The 26,075-nt window shown below is 36.9% G+C and overlaps 1 protein-coding gene across 3 annotated transcripts; it reads left to right on the top strand.

Moving 5' to 3' along the window:
• Positions 1-5,725: 5,725 nt before the first annotated feature.
• LOC113347847 (proline-rich receptor-like protein kinase PERK9) lies at positions 5,726-11,780 on the top strand. Of its 3 annotated transcripts, none has more exons than XM_026591526.1 (12): positions 5,726-6,302; positions 6,817-6,942; positions 7,042-7,782; positions 7,926-8,150; positions 8,226-8,318; positions 8,450-8,530; positions 8,635-8,709; positions 8,837-9,208; positions 9,324-9,581; positions 9,865-10,251; positions 10,343-10,586; positions 10,761-11,780. In XM_026591526.1, exons 1-12 carry the CDS (start codon positions 6,221-6,223, stop codon positions 11,458-11,460), a joined length of 3,384 nt encoding a protein of 1,127 aa, XP_026447311.1. In that variant the 5' UTR covers positions 5,726-6,220; the 3' UTR covers positions 11,461-11,780. The 3 variants fall into 3 exon arrangements, with proteins under 3 accessions (XP_026447311.1, XP_026447313.1, XP_026447312.1); XM_026591528.1 differs by having other exon boundaries at positions 8,247-8,318; XM_026591527.1 differs by having other exon boundaries at positions 5,727-6,302; positions 9,868-10,251.
• The last annotated feature ends 14,295 nt before the right edge of the window (positions 11,781-26,075 follow it).

Consider the following 26,075-nt stretch of genomic DNA (forward strand, 5'->3'; position numbering starts at 1 on the left):
TTGTGCTTGCGAGTGACGGCATTAGAGATAGCAAGGCCAGGTATGAAAGCACGAACCCCAGCACCAGTAAAAGGAGAAACCCATGTGACATCAAAACACATATCCTTACCGTTCTCCCAATTATAAACAAAGATGTCGGCGAGCCTCAATGTAGTGCCATCATCAGCTAAAAGTCAAAAGGAAACTTCCTTTCTAGCAGGGACACCATCCCTATAACACGCGTCAGCCAAGGTATCTCGAACAAGGTTTTGAAATAGTCTATTAAAGAAGTTCCAATACTATCTCTATCAGTTAGAATAATATTTAAGGAATTCTTAATCCAGCTAATGGCATTTCTTTTTCTCCTAAAGAGAGTTACTCCATGGAAATAGGGTGAACTTCTGCCACCTTCCATGAGACAAACCTCCTGGATTTATCTTTCCAATATAACTCTTCTAAATTATAAAGGTATTCAAGCCTAGCTTTGAGTCTAGAAGTAGTGATAGTATCATTTGGATTAGAGACTTGAATCTCAACTAGGTCTTTTATAATGGTAGATATATTAGTTTGAATATTACCAAAAGAAGACTTATTCCAATCCCTTAGACCTTTCTTAGTACTTAACTATTTAGCTTTAAGCTTGTAAGCATGAGATCCTACCACATTGAAAGACCAAGAATTAGCAATAACGTCTCTACAAGTAGGATCCCCAATCCACATAGCCATAAAATGAAAAGGTCTAGGCATAAAAATATCCTCATAATTAAAACTTATATGCATAGGGAAATGGTTAGAAGAGTCCTTGTGGAGGTTGTTAACACAAAGTTTAGGACACAGATCTTCAGCAGTTTGGTTTACAAGACATCTATCTAATCTTTCAAGAATTAGATCAGGACCTTGTTGCGGAAAATGATATCACGGTTGACATTCCTACATAGTAAATTAAGTTCCTTATTAGCAGATTTTTTTCCAAATCCTCTAATGTTCCAAGCAATCAGGTTGATGTTATTGACAGGGAATTGGTTTATAGTGTTATTGGCATTATCAATTAAAGGGGTTGGTTGAGTTGGATTTACCTGAGTGGTAGAGTCAGACCTACCACCAAGAGAAGCACTGGTATCATCACCACTTTGAGAATCATTTTGGGAGGAATCGAGACTAGAAGTAGCAGCATTGTAAAGAGAATTATTACGAGACCATTGTTGTCTGGGGCATTGGAAGCAAATACATTGTAGCTCCCATAAGAATTTATCCAAGGTTGGGTGTTGAGAGAACAATTAGAAAGATTGATAGCAGGTAAATCCCCCAAATTGGTAACTGGAGGACATAATTGAGCATAATCAGGTTCAGTGATATCATGTTCTTCTGGAATAACCACTAAATTAGCCAAACTGGAATTAGCTCTTGTTCTTTTCCTCAAATCAGCCCTAGGGTTAATCTTCTTTTTGAGATTTTCCAAGGCATCATGCTCAGTTGAATTAAGAGCTCCTCTAGTGATAACAGAGTTGGCATTTGGAACAGCAGTAGTCTTGAATCTCCTTGAAGAGTTAGTAGTACGAATCAGACCGCTCGGAGTTTTCTCAGAACCAGAAAAGGAAGCCTCAACAGTTATATTTTTAGTTCTAACCTGTTTAAGTATGATTGGTAGACCATTCTCCAACTGAGTTGATTGTTGCTGAACATGACCAACATCAAAGATCTTTAGCGCAGTGGATCTGTTAACAAAGGGACCCATCTGAAAAGCATTTGATAAACCATTTTGGTCGATATCCTTTGCTTTTCCTTTGTTACACATAGTAACAACATGTGATTCAATTTGAGTTTCTGGTACAATCTCAGCTTGTTGCATGATGGTATCTGTTATAACAGTAGAATAAGGTACAACTTGCTTGTTTACCGGTGGAGATATCATCCTTAATCTCAATTTAATTGCTTTATGTTTTAATTTCCATGCTGGACAGTTTTGGTCTTTGCGATCATACACTCGACATGAAGTGCAGAAGTACCTTGGAACTTTGATATATCTACATTCAATCATAAATGGTTGAGTCTACCATGGTGAAGAGGGGGACACCTGATGGTAAAGCTTTCTGAACTGGAATTCTGAGACACACCTTGATATTTTTCTTTAGAGGATGTTTACCATAAGGATCTAGAGCTTCAATAAGTTCAACCATCTTGAAAGTAAGTTTCTGAAGGTCTTCAAATTCCATGCATTCATTAGGAATATTACACAAAATAAACCACATTAGTTCTTCAGTGAAGTAGAGTTGATGATTTGTTGGCCATCTTTCTGTTGGAACCACTTTTAACACCATTAGATAACCACATACAAAACAAGGCCTATGGGAGTTGATTCTGTTGAAGTCATCTTCTGCTAGAAAACGAATAAGAACTTTGTTGCGCAATCCACTAAAGGTGGTGACAGTGGGAGATTGAGCTAGAAGACATTGATTACATATATAGAAACGAACTGATGAGGTAGGAACCAAGGTTTCACAGCACAAATATCCCACCATACACCATTTCCAATTACTGTCAGATTCAGCTATAACAACTTTTTTATCGATGAACACTGGTTCAGTGAGAGAGGAAGGTAAAGTTAATTTCTCAGTCATTTGAGCAGACAAGTTTTGGTCTAGCTTTTGAATATTTTCTGTAGAGTTTGTGAACTCCATCAGGCAAGAGGATTGGATATATATGAATAGATATTGGTTGAGATCAAGGATATGGATAACTATTATAACATGCAGTTGTAGAGAAAGGAATCTCTTTTTGGTACTATACTGATATTGATCACATGCAATGTGGATAGAGAAAGAGCAAGAGAGTTTGATTAGTTTATAATTTTGAACCTTAAAAAAGGAAGGAGAAGACTGTTGAATAAAATTTGAAGAGTTTTCAGGGGAAAATTGGTGTAAGGTAGTTGTTATAGCACTGAAATGACTATCATGGTGGAAGGGCTTAACACTCGAGATGTCATTTTCGCATCCAAACTTTATGGATACCATCAGGGTGGGGTATAGATATTCACATGGATTTGGTGATAAAAGAACCAAGTAAGGACAAAGCCCATAATACTTTGTAGGTATTCCTGGGATATAAGAGGATGGTATGTAAGTATGACGTAACTTGAGGTTGGTGGATATTTAATGGGTTTGTCTTTTTTTAGATTGATGTAGGTATGATGGTACAAACTTCCAAATGTAATGATGGTAGTGAAGTTGTGAAATTAGGAGGTAGAGATGGTAATGGAGGGAAAGATTGTGTTGTTGTTGACAATTTTGATTGTGATGTTGTATTTTGGTAGAAGGCATAGGCTTGGTAGTAGAGCTAGTAACCCATCTGGCAGACATGCCCCAGACCTCAATGATGCCTCTCAACTGGTGCTGCATTCTTCTAATCTGCATAAAATACAAAATTTTAATTAGAACCCAAAATATGATACCAAATTTTGGTGACCTACCAATGTATCCCTTAATAGCAGTTCCAATGGGAGTAAATGTGATAATGAAGTATAGGTGTTGAAAATAGGTATTCACAGGGTAATTATGATCAGAAGGGTGAAAATTAGACGCATGGTTTTGAATGGGCGTGGTAAACAAAGCGACATGACGCTTAACCAAGCGCCATAAATGGGAATTAATAGGCGCAATTGGTTCTTTAAAAGGTTGTTTAGCCAAGAGATTATCATAGACCAGATAATTTTCTTCTAAGTGTTTCACAGAAAAGGAAAGTTTTAACTGAGAGGGTAGAGATTTAGATAATGGCTGATCCATCTGGTCAGAATCCTCCAAACGCCGGTGAGGAAGAGCTTCCCGTTGAACCACCAGTATCCCCTGAATATGCACAAGCCAAGCTTCTTGTTCAGTCATTAAGCACTGAAGAATTACAGAGATTGAGGGTTGATGTTCAGTCTGAAATTGATCATCGAATTCGTGAACGGATTCGTCAAAGGGAGGAGGAAAAAAGGGCTCGACCAGAGTGAAGAAGAGAGGATTGAAGATTTGTATGCTGCATGGAGACCAAAATACTTTGCAAGGCGAGAAAGAAAAGATGAAGAGTGGGCAGAGAAGCTTGCCAAAGCACCAAAATATGGGAGTGCAACAGAAAGCGATTCTGAGGCTTCGGATGGTTTCGAGTATGAAGTGGAGGAGGTCAATACCAGTGATCTAGACTCAGATGCTGCAGCAGATAAGGGAATGATGGAGAGGTATCATGAGAGAAAGGTGCGGAGCAGATTTGAGTATGAAATTGCCAATCCCAAGATCTTTGCATGGACCATGAATGAAGGCGATCCAAGAAGAAGGGATGCAAAGATGCTGGAGGCCAAATCTGATGAAGAGGATACTGAAGAGTAAGAGGAAAACAGTGAAGAGTCTTCATCATCCAGTAGTACTTCTCCCGCTCCATCAGATAGCGATGACAGTGAGCGGTATGAGGAGGATAGATGGGATACTGATGAAGAAGATTTTTGGTAATATGTTCAAAATTATCAGAAAAAGCTAGATTTTCAGGCTGCGCATAGAAGTTTGAAAACGAACAACAGGTTTTTAACAAGGCATCTTTTCTGGTAATTTTTCTTATTCCTACCCTTTTGGTGCTGGTACAGATGGTGGTAAGCTTCTTCTTTTGTTTATTGTGATTTGGGTATGTTTTTTTTCTTCTTTTTTGGTGGTGATGTTGATGTGAAAAGGTGATGGTGTTCAGGGGAATTTCTTGGTTTAATGTTAAATTTTTTGATGAGGTTATGGTTTTTTTTTGGGTTTGTTATGATGTTTGGTAGTAACTAGGATTGAAGAGTTGGTGTTCTGGGGTACATGGTTAATATGTTGATATTTTGGAACTTTAATCTTTTGAGAGTTTGATGGAGAAATTGGGTTGTAATGCTGAGTGCAGATTGGGAAACTCTCTATGTAGAACTTAATGAACTGTATTCTCTTTATTTCAATGATGTTTATGTAATGTTTGCAGTTATTTATGTTGAAACTGTTTTCACTTGGCAATGATTTTCTATCTGAAGTTGTAATAAGAAGTAACAAGGATCTGTAGATGATATAACTACTAAAGAGGATCACTAGGAGAAGGAAAGATTGATGAATACTAGTAGGATTAAATCTCAGATGGAGAGTTTCGGAGAACATGAAACAGAGAATTGAGTGCACACATCAGGATGATGCAGAGCTTTTTTTTTTCTTTTTTTGAGTTATCTGCTTTGTGATATCCCTTCCCTTTATTTGAGGATAGGGAATGGATGTCGTGCACCATAGTGCTTGGCCTACGAGGGCGCCCGGACTCTCAGTCAATATACCCACCTGGAATTTCTCAACCACAAACAAACCCAGAGGGTCCAGACACAAAACTCAGAGCAGGTGTGATGTGAACAGTAATGCGATGTATTAAAATACCAAAAACACATGTGCACGGGTGTACTGTACAATATCCATATTCGTTTAGGGTCCACTTTGCTACATTATTTTCATTTCAAAAATGTCAAAGATTATACTACTCCTTAAACAAGATTTTCTAAAGTATCCAAACACTGGCATAAAGTGTGTGTGTGTTAAGCTGTCAATACTGTTTGACCTCTAAGCCATTTTGTCCTTGTCTAAATTCCATAAAGTAGTCAAACACACTTCATTACCCTTTACTTAACCCAAAGCTGAAAAAAGAAAGTCTATTAAAATTCTTTTTAATGAAGATTCTTATTTCTTAAGTTCAGCTTTCACAGTCTTCTTTACTTAACTTTATGATCATTCAGTTTAATCTCTCCCACTATCACCACCTTCAGAATACATTTTTCTACATTTACAGTATATTTCTGTTAGTGGGTTTGTGTCAGTTCTTTGAATATCTCTGTGATAGTAACTCACCTTATTAACTCATTTTCTATCTCTCACTCAGTCACTCTCATGCATGACAGAATTTTTTACTGAAAAAAGTACATATTTTCATTTATTCTCTAAATTAATTTTTATTAAAAGCTTTGTTTTTTTTTTTCTTCTTCTTCCATTTGCAATCCATTCAGAATGGGTTTTTAGATTTTCTTCTTCTTTTCATTGCTTATCAGTTACTACTAGTCTTACTTACTACTGAATGTGGGTCTTTGTCTCAAAATCTTAGTAGCTTTTTCTTTTGTTTGTTCTTCGAAGATTACCCAATGTTTCTGTAATCCTCTTGTTGTAGATTTCAAGATTTCTTTGCTCATTATTTTTTTCTTTTTTTTTTTTTTGATGAGAGAATGAAAGAGGTTGATTTCATAATGTTACTTTTGTTGTTCATCATCATCACCAGCACTACACCAATTCATGGATCTATTACAGGTAATAATAATGAAGCTTAAATTTTCAATAAATTTTATAATTTTTTAATTTCTCAGTTTGGGTTATTTCATAATGTGATGAAAATTCATGTTAGGTAAGGAATATTTTCTTTTCTAGGATAATTTGGGGATCTAGAAAATCTTTACTAATTTGGAAATGTGATTGAGATTAGAAAATCTATCATAAATAATAGAATGAGGTTGAAATTGATAGATTCTTCAGTTTAATTTGACTACTATTGGACAATCTATGACTTATTGTGGGATTGAGTGGTGTTTTAAGCTTACAAAATGCAAGTCCAAGCAAAACTATGTGTTCAAGAGAATAAGGATGAAACCATTGTGAAAATCATCCATCTAATCTTCACAAGGACATTGTGTTTTATCATGTACTAATTATAAACCGGAGTGTTGTTGTGTCGTCGGCATTTAGATAGGATACTTTCAAGTTCTTAGCAGTGTTTAGGATTCCACAGGTTTCGTTTAATGACCATTCGATGTAATAATCTTAGCAGGTTCCGATTTATCTCCGTTGCCAGAAACTTCTTTTGTAATTCTTCCTGATGACAGAGCACCTCCCTCTCATTTCGATGAAAGCTCGCCACCAACCAATACACAAAGTCCAGCCACACCCTTGGAAGGTAATTGTTGATACATTGCTGATTGAATTTTAAATGTTGGCATGGTGTTTTTTGTTTTAATTTCGGAATTGGTATGCTAATGTTGGTTTAATGATTTAGGTTCATTAGACTCTACACTGGGGATCCCTCCTATTCCAGAGAATAATGAAGGGCCAGTTGTATCGATACCATTGAACCCTCCACTAACGTTCCCGATAGAAAATTCAGCACCTCCACCACTGTTGCCAATAGAAGATTCAGCACCTCCACCAATGTTCCCGATACAAGATTCAGCACCACCGCCAATGTTCCCAATACAAGATTCAGCACCTCCGTCAATGTTGCCAATACAGAATTCAGCATCTCCACCAATGGTGCCGATACAAAATTCACCAACCCCCACGACATCGTTGCCAGTACAAAATTCACCACCTCCACTGACATTGCCAATACAAGATTCAGCACCTCCACCAATGTTATCGTCACAAAATTCAGCACCTCCACCAATGTTCCCAATACAAAATTCAGCTCCTCCACCAATGTTCCCAATACAAAATTCAGCTCCTCCACCAATGTTATCGTCAGAAAATTCAGCGCCTCCACCAATGTTACTGACACAAGATTCATCACCTCCACCAATGTTCCCAATACAAGATTCAGTTCCTCCACCGATGTTCCCAATAAAATATTCAGCACCTCCACCTTTGTTGCCAATACAGAATTCAGCACCTCCACCAATGCCTCCCATGCCGAATTCGTCACCTCCATTAACATCGCAAGCACAAAATCAAGCACCACCACCAATGCCCATTAAAGAGCTTCCACCCCCCACACCACCAACTTCTTCGTCTCATACACCAGGTATAGTTTCTGTTATACCACTGCCATTGTTTCCTTGTACAGTTGGGCTTAACTGTTTGGTGCCTTCATTTTTGATATGCTCTGACAATCAACTAAACAACCTGCATGGTTTCTGATCTTTTAAGATTTCTGGTATTTGGCAGACACTCCCTTTGTAACTCCAGTATCAGCTCCTCCCCCCAGAGTCGGTCAAACGAGCTACAAAGTTCCTGTTAAAACTCCTGCACCACAAGAGCCCATGAGACCAAATAATGCCCACAAGAGGCTACACGTTCCCGCATCATCACCCGTAAACTATGCAAATAAGAAGCCCAGGATGTCTGCTCCTGAACCGACAGCATATTTACCTCCTCCTTCTGGTGGCCAAGGTTTGGAATTTTGTTTAAATTTATTTATTTGGTTGAGTTGTTTCATTTGCATCTTTAATATGTTTTGCACTGAAGGCTTTCTTATTTCTCCTGCAGCTTCAGAACCTCCAACTGTACTCCCGGAGAGAAATAGACCAAGGCACCGTCTTCATATACCTAAAAAGAAAGGTATGATTGACCAAAAAGTGATCCATTATTTGTCTTACAGTCCTTTTGACTTATTTTGTAGAAAACCTTATTCGTAATGTCAAGGTAATTGCATAATTTCATAAATAATTCACTCAGTGTCTACATTTCAGGTCCTGCTGACTTCCCATCATCCCCATCTCCTTCTCCCACACCTCCATCCATATCAACAATTTCAACTGGCGGAGCCAAAAGTATGGATAAAGAACTATTATAATATACTTTTCCTTAATATTTTGTTTTGAAAATTATTTGATCTGTTTTGTGTTCATCGAACCTATAAAATTTTCTTTGTTAGGAGCTTTTGGACCGAAGTCGAAACCTCACTTTCCAACACCTGTCCTAGCATTACCACCTCCACCTCCTAATGAAGGTAATACACAAAGCTATAACATTTGAAGTGTACGCTAAAACTACTTTACTCGGCCTCAATCAAAGAAAGTGATGCTAAACTTTGACCTCACAGTGTCCCAACTGAGTTCGTTTTTCTGGATTTGTAGATTGTACGTCAGTGTCATGTACAGAGCCATTTGTTAATACACCTCCAGGAGCATTCTGTGGCTGCGTTTGGCCAATGCAAGTTGGACTTCGTTTTAAGGTTGCCTTAATTACCTTCTTCCCATTAGTTACAGAACTGGCTGAGCAAGTAGCAGCCGGGGTTTTTATGCAACAAAGTCAAGTTCGTATTATGGGAGCAAATGCAGATGGACAGCAGTTAGATAAGACCATTGTTCACGTTGATCTGGCACCATTTGGTGAAAAATTCGACAATGCCACGGCACATTTTACCTATGAACAGTTTTGGAAAAAACGGGTTTTCCTAAAAACTTCTATCTTTGGTGATCACGAAGTATTATACGTTGAATATCCAGGTATACTATAAGAGCCTCCTTCCTATGTTTGCTTACGTTTTCTTTCTTCTTTGCCATCTATCTTTGTCAACATGTTGGGCGTATGTATTTCTGTTAACTTCTTAATCTCTATCAGGTCTTCCTCCCTCACCGCCTTCAGCTCCCTCCATGCTAAATGGAGGGTTAAATTCTGTACATGGAAATCATGGAAGGACAATGCATCCTCTCGCAGTTAATATTCAAATGAGAAAGAAAGGAGGGATTGGCGGTAACATGATTTCTATCACAGTTTTATCATCGGTGATAGTCATAGGATTATGTATGGGAGTTGCTTGGCTATTGTTGAGAAAGCAGGGAGACAATTCGGGCTTAGTACCACCATCGAAATCCTCAGGTAATAGTTTCGCAACAAGTGTTAAATTGCCAGTTATTCTTCTTTATTTTTTATGGAAGAACTACCAGGGTTCATAAAGATAGTTTCTGGACTACCTAAACCGCAGCCATTTTAATAAGTCGATATTTAGTTTTCTTTTTTTTGACCAACTTCCAATATATAGTAGTTACAAGGGATAATGTTACGGAAGTATATCAATGGAAAAAATCGTTGCATGTGAGGCGGTACTTTAAGTTCAACTGGATATCGAAGTATCCAACACTAATTTGAAATTTTAATACAGCAGGTATGGACAAAGCCATGATATTAGGTGGTGGGTTAAGCTCTACATCTTGCTCTAGCATTGGAACATATACGGGATCAGCTAAAACATTTAGTATTGGTGAAATTTTAAAAGCTACAAATAACTTTGATGCATCAAAAATACTTGGAGAAGGCGGTTTTGGACTTGTTTACTATGGTATTCTTGACGAAGGGGCAAAGGTGGCTGTTAAAGTTCTTAAAAGAAATGATCTGCAAGGTGGTAGAGAATTCTTGGCCGAGGTTGAGATGCTTAGCCGTTTGCATCACAGGAACTTGGTAAAATTGATTGGTATATGCACAGAGGAACGTTCTCGATGCTTAGTTTATGAACTCATTCCTAATGGCAGCGTGGATTCTCACTTACATGGTATATATAATGGTTTCACATTCATCATTTTCTCGCAAAATAAAAAGACCCTCACACATTTTCATTGGTTTTTTTTTATCTTGGGCTACAGGTGTGGAAAAGAAAATTATGCCACTTGATTGGAGTTCACGATTGAAGATTGCACTTGGTTCTGCTCGTGGTCTATCTTATTTACACGAAGACTCAAACCCCCGTGTGATTCATCGGGATTTCAAGTCCAGCAATATCTTGCTGGAAAATGATTTTACTCCCAAGGTGTCTGATTTCGGTTTGGCTAGAACAGCCCTGGATGATGGAAACAAGCACATCTCTACTCACATTATGGGAACTTTTGGGTATGAATTCATTCTTGTTTCTTTATCGAATTTATTATTTTTGTTACCTATGTTCTCTTCACCTTTCTCATTAAAAAGTTGTCTAGATTAAATGCGAAATTGCCCTTATTAGGTAGCTAGTTATATGCTTGCAGTAACCTCCTAAATTTCATGTTCCGAAATTCCCTTTTTCAGATATGTAGCTCCAGAATATGCAATGACCGGTCATCTTCTTGTCAAGAGTGATGTTTATAGTTACGGTGTAGTTCTTCTCGAGCTTCTGACAGGAAGGAAACCTGTAGACATGTCACGACCACAAGGTCAAGAGAACTTGGTTACCTGGGCGCGTCCGCTTCTCAATAATTCGGATAGCTTGGAAATGATCATTGATCCATCTATTGGGTCTGTTTCATTCGATAGCGTAGCCAAAGTAGCCGCGATCGCTTCAATGTGTATACAACCAGAGGTATCTAACCGTCCTTTTATGGGTGAAGTTGTCCAAGCCTTAAAGTTAGTATGTAGTGAATGCGATGAAAATAACGTAGTAGTATCAGAAAGTTCCAGCCAAGAGGATTTAACGCTTCTAAGAAATGATACTAGAACTAGTACGGGTTCTGATCTACCTCCAGAACCTTCTTTACGAGCTGATTATAGAATGATCGATTATGATTTTGATTCTTCTCAAGAAATGACAAGGCCGTTATCTGTATCAGACATATTCACTAGTTCACCAGGTTTTGACAAGAGTTCATTAGAATCTTTTAGAAGGCATTCTAGTTCGGGACCGCTAAGAACCGCGAGAAGCAGTCAGTTTTGGGATAGGGTGCGAGGAATACCTGCCGGAAGCATGAGTGAGCATAGATTTGCATTCAGACTATGGGCAGGTCCTCGCTGAAGTTTCTGCACGCTGTCAAGAACACTTGATAATATTCATCATCCATGACGGTTTCATGACCAATCCAGTCCTTAGAACTTCAAAAAAATGGTTGCAGAAGTTAACCTTGGAGAATTGATTGGTCACTGTTATTTCGGTGACTGGTGAAGGACTTCAAGATTTGAGATTTTGTTTTTTGCTCATTGATGTAACTTATGTTCATAGGAGAAAATCATATTGTACATGCAATTTTTTCTTTTCTCACCTTGTAATAGTATTATTGTCAGGAAAGAACTTAAATTCTGTAAGAGCATGGTAATTGGATAATTGGGTTTCCATCACTAATGCTGCATCTCAGTTGAGGCAACACTGTCCCTTGCATTCGTTTTGTGTCATCTCCTTACATCCTCAGTCAAAACTAGATCTGTGGTGCTATCTTCACTGTGACAATGGAATATCTGTAGCTGTTTCTCCCAAAAGAGATCAGCAAACTCATGCGCAAAGTGGACGGGCCTATGAAGGGGCTAACCCGGGCTATAGCCCGTCCCTGAATTTAGCCCAAAAAGTATTTGGTTTAGGAATTTTGGTTGGTTTTTGTTCTTAGCCCAGTCCTTCTACTGACTAGCCCATTTGATGTTACTAAGAAGTGGTAATTATACAGAATCCTGATTTTGGGCATACTGAAATCTTATTAGGCATACCGTATAAAGACAAAAAAAGTTGTTAAATAGCAAAATCAGATGACCCTTTAATCCAAATATTTTTTAATGGCAAATCTGCCCTTTACATATTAGTGTTAGTAATATTGATTAGTGATCAAATATTTTGTTTAGTGATTAAGATAATTTTCAGAATTATAAAGGTTGTTTAGATGATTTTTTGGATCATGGTTCGGCGAAACACGTTGATGTTCGGCCCACATCTATGAGCCAAATCTACCAATTGATGAACGGTTCGGCTCACTGAATCTGTTTACTGCATGCGCCGAACCTATAATTTTCAATTCCAACCCTTTTGCTAGACACTAGTTCGGCTTATATGAAAGTTTCATAGTAAGCCGAACAACATCCTAAATAGCATGGAAAAGAAATAATTACTGGTTCGGCTTATATTTCGAAAATCGTATGAGCCGAACATCAATTTGTTAGTTATTGGGTTAAAATATTGTTATTGGTTCGGCACATATTGAGAATATCGTAATAGCCGAACCTCGTAAATGTGCTAGGTTCGGCACATATTATGATTATCGAATACGCCGAAGCCCTATGCATCTCTATCTGTGACTAGGTTCGGTTTGAAATTTCATGCCGAACTGTTCATATACACTTACAGGAAGTTTTTGTGAAGAACCGTTGGGCTAAAAACGCAACTCAATTTTGAGCCGAACCCAACATTGTAACCGTCATTTAACAGCAAATAGGAGATTGAATTTGTAAAACTTACTTTCTTACCCTCATTTCCGGAGTTGGAGATGCAGTTGATTCAATTTCTGGTTCAATTGGTGGTTGATTTTCAGTTTCTACACCTTCATCTTCAATTGGTTCTTCTTCTTCAATTGATGGATTAGAAGACGATTTGGTTTGCCTAGTCTCTGCTTTTCTTTATACGAATCATTATGTGGTTGAGTTTAATCGACGATAAATTTTTACGAATCGACAATTAATCACGATGATGAATTTTTTTTTTCGCAGGAGGGGGAAGAGTTCAGCTAGAGGAGGAGGAAGAAGAAGAGATGTTAAGGGAAACTGATTTTGATTTTTTAGAAAATTGATTTTAGATTTTTGTATTAAGGGTATATAGGTAATTGAACTACCCGTAGGGTACCCCTTATAAGGTCACCCAAGATGGGACTATTGTTTTGTATGCCTAGAAAGATTTAGGTATGCCCAAAATCAGGGTTCATTATATAATTGATCCTTATTTTGATGGGCTACACAAATACCCTTATCATGCAATAAAAATAGGGAAAATTAGGAGGAGACCCAAAATAAATAATGTTCTCATTGTCAGGCCCACAATTAATTTTGGGTACCGTGACACCCATAATTAATTGAAATTATTAAAAACGTCTGCATGACGGATTATGCATCCGCATGACTGGTTATGTATCAGGGATATAATTGGCAACACAACTTGGATATAACATATCTAAAAATCCGCGCCTTGGAATTTTACAAATTTTATATCATTAGAAATCTTTTTAAGAGAGCTCCGCAACGAGTACAAACAAGAATATCAATTTTTTGTTTTTCACGAAAAAATCGAAGATGATCATCATTTTAGGCAAAATTTTCGAAAACTTGATACTTAACCATTATGCAGCCACCAAAAAAAATGCATAATCCATTCTGCAGACGCATAACGAATTATACAACCATTTTCTCCACTGCATAACAAATTATGCATCTATAACAAGTTATGCAACCATTGTTTTGGTTGATTTTAGTGCGTACATAAAAAAATTGATGCATAATGCAGTATGCATATATGCATCTATTTTCTCGATGCATAAAAGATTGTGCAACAATTTTCTCGATGCATAATGCATTATGCAGTCATATTTTCGGATGCATAACAAGTTTTGCATCCATTTTCACGACTACATAACATGTGATGTAGATATTATTGTAGGTGCATGACAAGTTATGCAACCTTATTTTTTGTTGGTTTCAATACTAAGAAAAAAAGTAGCTGCATAACGTGTCATGCAACTATTTTCGGGACTGCATAACAAGTTATGCAACAACTTTTGTAGATACATAACATGTTATGCAACCATTTTCACGACTACATAACATATCATACATATATTTTCTTGGTGTAAAGAGGACTCTTGAGTCGAGCAGTTCCAAGATTGGTGTGAAGTTAACACACCTTGGCCCTATGGAGTGATCAGCAACTCTACCTTGCCTGTAAACCGAGTTAAATGCCTCTTTCATAATAGGCAAGGGACTTCCAAAATTGGATTAATGCCACCAGAAGTCCAAAGTTGATAGTTCTTGAACAGTGCAGCATCTGTAGGGAAAAGAGTAATTGAATATAGTGGCAAAAATGTATAAAATAATACATTGGACTTTCGGAGTTACTTACATTTCTTGTATGTCTCATATTACACCTCACAGAAAGTATTTTCCTTTCTTCTTAATTTATTGAATGGTTCCTTGTTGTTCATCTAACGGAGAGTAAAATAGCATACCTCAAACCTTCACAATTTTCTCCATCTCCTTCAATTTCCCAATCTGCCATCTGACAAATGAATCACATAATATATGTTGTCATGGAGGATCGCCGCGAATCGCAACCCAAGACAAATCTTTCTTAGAAACAGGAGGGAAGTAGATGAGCCGGTGAGATGGATCTGGGAACTTAGAAATTTCTGCATCTGAGAGTCCATACTATTTCATAATCTCCTTCGCTGTCTTCTTATGCTAATTCAGGTTCAAACAAATCTAATAGATTTTTCTATCTTCTTCCGGTTCTAAAATCCGTAATCATCGATAGGAACTTTAATTTTTTTCTTCACAATTTCTTCAAACACCGCCACTAGAACCAACTCTTCTAATTCTCAGCATCACTATCTTTGATCATCAAATCAATGGCAACACATCAGTTCTTAACCAAATCCAAATTGGATTGATACCCAATTTCTAATTCTCGTTCGTCTTCATATCCATGTCCGCCAAATACCTATCCTTCTTGTCCTTCTTGAATTCACTTCAACAAATTTGACAGCAACCATCGGGATCCCTTAATTGAATCAACATCAGATTTACACCTTGCCCAGACCTTACGAGATCTCGCCTCCAACCCTCGTATTCGTGGTTTGACATAAAAATATAATTTTAGCTGACAAATAAACTCCATGAACCAGAAAGATTATAATTTCTTCATTGATTAAAAGAGAAACCAGATTTACACTTAAGGGATACGAAAAATTGAAAAGCAGAATTTTTAGAAAATATGGGTTTAGGAATAATTTTTTCTTTAAAAATAGGGGCGTGCCTAAAGTTTCCAGTACGTGGGTTTCATAGTGGAACAAAAACAAAAAATGGGTGTGGTGGTAGTTCTCACATAAAAATACCAAATACCCCTCTCCATCTCTAAGCCCATCAGAGGTCCATTAAAATTAATTTTGTTTCCATATTAACCATTCCTCTTTTTATTTTGTTTCCATATCAACCTTTACTTTTTAAATACGGTTTTAAAGAAAAAATCTTTTTTATTTTCAGATCCAAACTTTTTTCTCCTTCTATTCCTAGAACATCACCTCCATCACCACCGAAGCTTCTGCAACTACCACCACCAGCTCCGTCGCCGCCATCGTCACCACCACGTCCTCTGCTATTAGCTGCAGATCTACCACTATAATTGGTTTCGATTTATCCCTGATAGTTTCTATATATTTTTTAAAAATTTTAGATCTCAAAATCAAATCAGCCACAATAATCTTCATTGCAGCCACCATATATATCTCCCACGCCATTAATTACCACCACCACCATCAACATTACCACCATCAGCTCCATATTGGCGTGCAATCGTCTGACAATTATTACAAGCTCCGGATGGCGCCGGCGATGATGTTGGTGGTGCCGAAAATCCGAAAATCCTTCAGCCTGAAAGCAATTTTCTAGTATCATGAGCACCGGGAGAATATAGGCGGCCATGAAAGTGTTTTTTAGATCTTCCAGGGCACACTAGTGAGTAGTATCCTCTATTTATTCATCTAGCATTGTGGCCTACAAAATATTTATCCACCATGCATGCATGTGCCTCATTAAACAGATGACGCCGGTGGTAGATGAGTGGTTTCACATCAGATGGTATAAGGCTTAATCCTACGGGTGCTAATCTAGCAGCTAGATTAGCAGTACACGTCAGCCAGGATTATTTTCTAAGCCTATGGCAGTGCTAATTTAGCAGCTAGATTAGCATCCCAAGTCAGCTGGGACTACGACGCAGGGATGTTTGGTTCACCGCAACTAATTTCAGCTTTTGTGAACGCCGAACCATTCAACGTAAAGTTGACTTTTGTGGCGCTGAACCATTCAGCGCTTCAATCTCGCTGCTACTTCACCTGCGAGCACATGCTAGGAGAGATAACTAATGTTAACAAATAGACCACACTTTTTTTTTGAACTGCAACACTTTTATGCTAATCTAGCAGCTGAATCTAGCTCATAGGACTTAGTCTAAGGTCCGTGTTCAGTTGCTAATACAGGAGATATATCCAAGAACAGAGTCTAAGAAAATGTCAAGAAAAATCAAGGAAAAAAAATGAACAATAATTCTTGAGTTGTTAGCTAGCATGAATTACTTGAATTCACATGCCTGCTTATGTTGACGCCATCAGGAAAGGCATTTCAACCGTGATGGTTTCTTATTCGAGTATTAACGGAGAGATGCTCGCAAACCGTGGTTTGGTCACTGACTTCCTCAAGGGAACCTTGCGTTTTCGGGTAGACCAATTTTGACTGCCGTAAACCTTCTTTTTACCTTGTCATTTGACTATAACAATGCTTACAGTTTATATATCAAAACAATGGGACTACAGGGTTTTGTCATCTCATATTAGCAGGGATCTGTTTTATCTGATGACCCTATTATACTCTACTCGCCAGCCGTGAGTTTTCATTTTCCTTGATTTCAAAGCGTGCAGTTTGAGTTGTCCGTAATGTGTTGTGTTTGGAGTGAGGGTGCACCCCGTGGTACTTTTATTTGGCGATCTCTCTTTAACTGGGATTGAGTTCAACTATGTGTACAGACAATATTGTAGGACTGCTAAAAGGGGTTGACAAATTTCATGAGGGGCTATTAATGCAATAGATCCTGTGGTGACTATTGGTTTGTGCTTTATATGGACGTTGCACCCCTTAAAATTGGGCTACACCCTTTAAAAAGAATTACATCTGATACCTCATTCTAGTCCTCTAATTTAGGACTGTCGATGGATAACTGGATATTCGATATCGTCCGAGTTCATTTGAATCGTTAAGATATTATCCGAAATTTCGGATAACAGATATCGAATATGGATACCTTATTAGATATTCTTACTTTAGTGAAAAGAATACCAAAAAGCATTATCCTACGATAAACTATCTAAACTATAGACGAAATTGCATCTAGAGTAAAAATCAAATGTTCTTGATAACAAAGATTCAAGTCCAGAGATATCTCCCTTAAACAATAATTTTATTTGTTAACCACATCTTTAAATTTATACTCTTTTTTTGTCCCATTGAGCGGAACATTTTCTAAATTTCGTTTCCCGCTCGTATCTACAAATCATGCATTACTCCTTGAACCAAAGTAGAACAAATAATTTTATATGCAATTTTATTTACTCCTCATCGATGAATGAAAAAATAGGCAGTTTGTTTTGTCCTCAATTGACTCGTATTTTCTTTTAAAACATGTGCATCAATTATTAAACTATGAATTACAGGAGGGTGAGTGAAATATGTTAGATAAAATGAGTATTGATTGATATTTGTTTATGGTCTTGGTAGGAATGGAGCTTATAATCAAATGGTCACTAAGGATACTAGCTCATTTCCAGTATTTGTAAATGAAACCTTTAGTCCCACATATGGTAAATTAAAGATGTTGTATCTTCAAATTACTAGGATTTTTGGATCTTAAAATGGTCCTTGGGTCATACATATTTTTGTGTTTGTGTGAAGGAGAGGACTTAGGCAATGAGTTAGTTGATGCAAACACATTTCTTAATTCACATTCGAGCGGTGTTGCCAATTTATTTACTTGCCAAAAATATTTTATAACGCTTTTATTGTATAACTGAAAACATTATTTCTTGTCGTTTTTTATTATTTCACATCAACATTAATGCAATGTAATTTTACACTTTGTTGCCAAAAATATTTTATAACGTTTTTATGTGTACAACTGAAAACATTATTTCTTGTCAGTTTTTACTATTTCACATCGACAATAATGCAGTATAATTTTACACATTAATTGTGCATTGATTTCACCTTTATTTTTGCCTATAAAAGAGACTCAAATTCTTCATTTCAATTTGTATCCAGAAGAGGCTACTATTCCTTTTCTCTTCGTCTCTCTCCCTCTGTGTGGTTTTTACTTTTTGTGCTCTTGTTGTTGAGTTCGTGGCAAATACTGTAATGCTTATAGTACTTGTAACATGCAGTTTTATCTTGGATACAACTTCACCACATGGGATCAACATCACTCATCATTGAGGCGTACCGGTGAATTGTCGTGCTAAGCACAACGTGTTGAACACGTGACTTTGTCCTGTGTTTTTTGTTTTCATTTGAGTGTTATATTTTATGTTTTCAGAAATTTGTTTAACATCAACTTTCAAGTATTTTATTGTTGTAGTTCCAACAATCTTAACACGATATTTATTTTTCTACGACAATGGGAAAGAATGATGTTGAAAGACCAGAAAAATTTAATGGGAAGGATTTCAAAAGATGGATATCGAAGATGTTATTCTTTTCTAAGTTATCATGAGTTGGATCGCTATGTCTCGACTCCTTTTGATGAGGGTTTGAATGATATGGGACGTGAAATTGATTTGGATGATTGGGTAAGACAGAATTACATGGCGAAAAATCATTTTCTGAATTGCTTAGAAGATGCGTTGTATGATTTTTACAATGCAAAAGAGAACTTTACTGCTTATGATTTATAGGCTGCATTAGAAGCAAAGTACCAAGCTGAAACTGCTGGAAGCAATAAATTTTTGGCAGCTAGGTTCATGGAATACAAAATGTGTAATGACAAATCTGTGGTTAATCAATTCCTTGAATTTTTAGGTTATTCTATGAAATTACTAATGATGGTATGGTTATTGATGAGACGTTTCAAGTGTCTTTTGTGATGAGAAGTTATCGTCTTCCTGGTCAGAGTACAAACGAATATTGAGGCATGAAACTGGCGAGGTCAGTATGTTTGAATTGGGTAAGAATATTAAAGTGGAAGAAATATTGTGCACCAAGGACAAAAATGTATCTTCTACAAATGGACATGTCGAACAGGCTCTGAAAAAGCGGGGGTCTAACAACACCACCCAATATTTCGCTTAGCAATCTGTATGGACAAACTCGAATATACTTTTAAGAGAATCAACAAGACTCAATCAATTAAAAGTGTATCAACGAGTTTATATCTCTCTTCTTGATTTGATTTACTCAAGCAAGAATTGCGAGTTCTAATCAAATACAAGGAATAACTTGGATGGTACCAAAGACCAATATCCAAGGATCAATCAATGATAATCAACAACCAAAGGTTGGATTACTCTAATTGATGATCTAACGCACAACCTGTATTATTTAAATTATAAAGATAAAACAATATAATGCGGAAATTGAAATAACACAGACACCATAAATTTTGTTAACGAGGAAACCGCAAATGCAGAAAACCCCCGGGAGCTAGTCCAGATTAAGCCGGGAGCTACACAGACACACACTGTATTAAACCGCTACAGACACTAGCCTACTCCAAGCTAACTTCGGACTAGAATGTAGTTGAACCCCAATCAGTCTCCTACTGATCCAAGGTACAGTTGTACTCCCTACGCCTCTGATCCCAGTAAGATACTGCGCACTTGATTCCCTTAGCTGATCTCATGCACAACTAAGAGTTGCTACGACACAAAATCGCAGGCTTTGACAATAAAAAAAACTGTCTCACACAGAAAAATCTATCAAAGGATCAATCTGTCTCCCACTGATAAACCCTAAAAGGTTTTGTTCCGTCTTTTGATAATAATCAAGGTGAACAGGAACCAACTGATAATCCGGTCTTATATTCCCGAAGAACAGCCTAGAGTTATCAATCACCTCACAACAATCTTAATCGTATGGTAGCGAAACAAGTTGTTGCGGAATCACAAACAATGAGACGAAGATGTTTGTGATTACTTTTTATATCTTGCCTATCAGAGATATCAATCTCAATCCAATCAATCTGATTGTACTCGTACGATAGAAGATGCAAGATCAGATCACACAACTACGATAAAAGTAGTATCGATCTGGCTTCACAATCCCAATGAAGTCTTTAAGTCGTTAACCTGGTTTTAGAACAAGAAAACCAAAGGTTAAAGGAGAACCGACTCTAGTATGCAAACTAGTATCATACATAAGGTGTGGGGATTAGTTTTGCATAGATACTAGAGTTTCCCTTATATAGTCTTTCAAATCAGGGTTTGCAATTAAGTTACCTTGGTAACAAAGCAATCAATATCCACCGTTAGATGAAAACATTATTTAGATTCAAGCTAATATTTCTCAACCGTTAGATCGAAAACTTATCTTGTTACATACACTTAACAATGCACGCTTCTAGGTTTGTTAACCGTACCCAAACATATGTACTTGTTGGTTCAACAATAGTTAACCAAAAGGTTAGACATATGAGCATTTCATATCAACCACGTTCTTCTTCACCATAACTAGTTCAAATTGCTGCAAATGAACTAGTTAGAGAGCTGTTCAATTGCAAGGATATCTCATGTACTACACAAGACACAATTGAAGCAAAGATGATTTGATTCACTTGAATCGGTTCATGAACTTTTATAGCCACAGTTTGCAAACTACATTCCTTAGTCTTTTTAAGTTTAAGTTCAGAAATCATCTTCAGATATATAACCATCTCAAGTTCGCAGACTAGGTTCGCGGACTTAAGTTGCCGGGCAGAGTTTACAAACTCCAGCAGAAATTCTCGGGTTTGAGAACTTCGGCAGTTCGCGGACTTGGTTCACGCCATTCTTCCGGTTCTCTTGATCAACAAAGTTCGCAAACTTTGGTTCAAGGAATAGGACTTATACATAAATGTGTTTCCACAACAACGCTTATGTCCACCATTGGTTTTGTAATCTAAACTCTCATTTCAATCATTGAAACATTCTTAGAGGACGTTATATAGTTGTTACACCATTTCTCGCCAAAGCAATTTTCAAGATGATTGAAACATATTATGACTTTCGTCACATGGTAAAGATAAACTTGGTTAAAGAGAAAAGCTTACCAACTCATATTTCGAGATATAGGCGAGATATACTCGGCTCGAAATACCAAATGTGTATAATCAAAGTCTATATATATATAGCATACGACTTCTTGTCTCAAAGAGTAGGAGATAAAGTAGATATACTTTTGATTGATAGATAAGTTCAAGTCTTCACATACGTTTTTGTCGAGAAGTTCCACCGGCCTTGAGTAGTTCTTCTACTTGTATGATGAATCGCCATGAAGTCCTTGAGCTCAACTACACTTTCTATCCTAGTCCGAGACTTAGCTATAATAGACTAGAAATCAAGACTTATAGTTTTGATCACTAACATTGACAAACATGCTTGAGATAACAATACATGCGAGTTCGACCGAGCAATGCTCTAACAGGCTCATATATCTGAACACAAGTCTTCCAATGCTGGAAAAGGTAACCCTAAGCGTGGTGAGGTCGGTATGTTTGATATGGGTAAGAAGATTCAATTGGAAGAAATGTTGTGCACCAAGGACAAAGATGTATCTTCTGCAAAGGGACATGTCGAACAGGCTCATATATATGAACACAAGTCTTCCAATGCTGGAAAAGGTAACCCTAAGCGTGATCCTCACAAGAAAGGTACATTTCAGAAACCCAAATATGACATTAATAATATTAAGATCATTGTTATGTGTGTGGAAATCCTAGCCATATGGGAATACACTGAAGAAATCGTAAGGACCTTAATAAAAGAAAGAAAAATAATATTGATTTGGTTGAAAACAACAAGGACGCATTTTCTGGTACGGTATCTGAAGTTAATCTTGTAACCAATGTGAGAGATTAGTGGTTAGACTCTGGAGCCACCAAACATGTCTATGGAAGAAGAAATATCTTTGCCTTTTATCAGAAGGTATGGGAAGGCGACAAACTCTACGTGAGCAACTCAACTGCATCAGAGGTTGCAGGAATAAGAAAAGTTGGGCTGAAGATCACTTCTGGAGAGACTCTCACACTAAATGAAGTTCTTCATGTTTCGTATATCTACAAAAATCTTTCTTCTTGTGGTGTTTTAGATGATAAGGATTTCAAAACTGTAATTGAGTCTGGCAAAGTTGTTGTCACTAAAAGTAAGGATTATGCAGGTCAGGGTTATAAGACCAAGGGTTTGTATAAGCTTAATGTAAACGCTGCTGTAATGAACAATGTTTATTCTTATGCTTATGTTTGTTTGTCTTTAAATGTTTGGCATGGTAGACTTGGACATGTAAATGATAAGTCAATGCATAAACTAGCTAGTGTAGGCTGCATACAATTTAGTTTGAAAAATGAACACAAATGTGAAATATGCATAAAATCAAAGTATGCTAGAAAACCTTTTAGCAAAAATGTTCAGAGAAATTCTAAACCCTAAGAATTAATTAATTCAGACCTAGTTGTCATGAAATCGATTCAAACTAGAGGTGGTAAGAAATGGTTTGTGATTTTTATAGATGGTTGTACAAGGTACTCTTGTATATAATTGCTTAGGGGGTAAGGAGACACCTTAGAAGCCTAAGATGTATAAACTAGAGGTTTAAAACCAACTGAATGCCACCAAAAGTGTTAGGTCTGACCGAGATGGTAAATATAAAATTCTTATAGGGGAATTTTGCATATAATATGACGTAATATACTAGGTTACACCTCCTTATTCACCTCCGTTTAATGGTGTAAATGAACGTAGGAACCATACCCTTAAGGAGATGATGAATGATATGTTGATTAATTCAGGATTACCTACGAACTTTTGGGGGGAGGTCATCCTCTCATCTTGCCATATCCTGAGTAGAGTATCCTTTAAAGGATCAGATAGAATTCCATAGGGATTATGGAAAGGTATACAACCTTCTTATCCATACTTTATAATGTGAGGGTGTTTGACTAAGGTTGGCATTACTCCTCTTGAGAGAACCAAGATAGGATCCAAAAATATTGACGGTGTCTTCATAGGTATCCTAAGCATACTAATTTATATAGGTTTATGGTTGTGGGTTCTGGAATTTCTGAAATTGGTGTATATGGAGTCTAGGGATGCTGTGTTATTTAAAAAATGTTTTTCCCTTGAAAGTTCATAGAACAAAGTATTACTTGGATCGTATATATGAATTGGTAGGCCAACTCGCAGTTATCCTAGCGAGATGATGACTCTGTTTGGATTCTACTCTTCCTTTGTGAGCTATCTATAATTAAGGGCGATTTGCGATGAAAAACAAACAAAAATGGAAAGTGTGAACCCTTTCTGTTTCAACTCCTCAGTAAATTCTGCTAAGGATTTTTGGGGTATTTTCCGCGGCATCGGGCTGAAAAAATCATTGTATAGGAATATCAAGAACAACAACAGTAGGAAAATAACTCAAGAACAACGGTAGGAATAAATGGTGATTTAACATGTGAAAATTAGTAAAACCTAATTAATTCAGGAAAAACAAACTTACCTTGATGATGGGTCGATAACATGGGAAATGTTCCTATGATTTGACATGAGAGATGAGTCTAAGATTTAGCAGAATTTTAGAGGAGATGGAGTTGCAGAGAGATGAAGAAGATGAAAAGATACAAAATAGAGAAGATTAATGAAATGTAATTAATCTCTCTCCAGAGATATTTGTACGGACGGGTAACTGATTGAGGAGGTTATAAGTCAAAAAGGAAAAAAGAAATAAAGACGTGTCAGTCAAAAAAAAGAAAAGAAATAATTACAACACGTGGAGGCGGTTGCACGAGAATTACGGAGTTGTGTCAGTGATTATTGGGAATATCAAAAGTCATGGCGAAGAGCGAGAAATATTATGGTTCTTTTTCTATACTTCTTTCGCCAGAATGATGCGAGAAGAGGAAAAATGTGGATATCGAATATCACTTCGCCACGTGGAATGATTTAAGAACACGAATATCCTTGAGAAAGCTTCGTTACGAGTATAGAAGTGTAGCCCGAGCGGTTATCTAAAATTTAAGGATGAAATACGTGTAAAGGATCGACGGATACAATTAGAAAGGAAGTTGGTCACTATTGAGATAACCAATGACGTCATTTAGATGATGAAAGCGACAAATTCATCAGTGAGGCCAATAAATAGCGTGAAGATGGATTAAGGTGCAAGGAGCCTAGGAATCTACGAAGAATAATGTTAACTGAATATTCACTACTCAACAAGAAGGACAGGGTTCACGTGAAAAGTATGAACAGTGTTAGCGAGGAGAAGTCTGACTTATAAGTACAAATGGGATGAAAAGAAGACATCATCACATAAACATAACCGAAATTGTAGGCAAAGTAAAAGGCTCTATTAGTTGTGATCTTTTATGTATATGAGATGTCATCCATTATGTAAATTCCTATATAAAGGGAAAGATAACAATGTAAAGAAGATTGAGTTATTTTATAGTTTAAGTGTTATCTTGGAGAAAAAGTTGTAAATTCTAAGTTGGGGTTTGTATTAATCTTATTTTTTAATATCCTCATCATATTCGTAGAATTATGAGTTTATATTGGTTATGGATTGAGTTCTTAGTATACAGTCTCTATATAGTGTTAGGTTTATCATATTGATTTATAGTTGGAAATCATCATTTGGGTGTACTGTAGGATTTCCTGCAGTTACAATTGAAAACGCGGGGTACCAAAATACACAACCACTTTTTTCTTAGGAAATATGTATGGACAAACTCAATACAACCTCGAGAGTGAAACTCAATCAAGGAATAATATTAAGAGTCATATCTTTATCTCTTGCAATTAGAACGTTTACAGAAACAAGTCTGTGAACCTAATCACAAAGAGATTACTTGGATGGTACTAATGACCAATATCCAGAATCAATCTACTCGTATCCAACAAACTAGATCGGATGTCTCTACTATGATTGATCAACACACAACCTGTGATATTTCAATTATAAAGATAAACAATATAATGCGGAAAAAAAAAAACACAGAAACCAGAAGTTTTGTTAACGAGGAAACCAAAAATGCATAAAAACCCGGGACCTAGTCCATACTGAACACCAAACTGTATTAATCCTCTACATACACTATCCTACTACCAATGAACTTCAGACTGGAATGTAGTTGAGACCTAAATGTATTTCAACGATTAAGGTACAGTCGCTGCTTACGCCTCTTGAATCCCAGCATGACTCCGCACAATTGATTCCCTTAGATGACGTCACACCAACTAAGAGTTGTTTCAACTCTATTGGAGACTTTCAACCAAATATGCCTCCCGCAGATTAAGCCTATAAAATTGATTTCCTAATTACGATCGAAACGTATGATCAAAATCAAATGTATGGTCAAGGTGATAGAAATCGATAACAATTTGATAGAAGTCTAGCTATCCTCAAAATCCATACTTATGCAACCCTGAAGTGCATCCTAGATTATTATTCACGTCACAAGTATAAAACTTGTGGAATCAACAAAGTCCAATAACCAGAAAACTGTCACAATGGAAAAACACAAAAATAAAATGATCCTAGATTCCAAAAACCATAAAACTGTCGTCCTTTTTATGGCTCAATGATCACTGCAAGAGTCAAAATAGATCTTAAAAAGCATATGCATAGAGGTGGATGGTGGAATACATTATCTGGTGGTGTTACATG

This window comes from Papaver somniferum, chromosome 2 (assembly GCF_003573695.1).
Source record: "Papaver somniferum cultivar HN1 chromosome 2, ASM357369v1, whole genome shotgun sequence".
Lineage (NCBI taxonomy): Eukaryota > Viridiplantae > Streptophyta > Magnoliopsida > Ranunculales > Papaveraceae > Papaver > Papaver somniferum.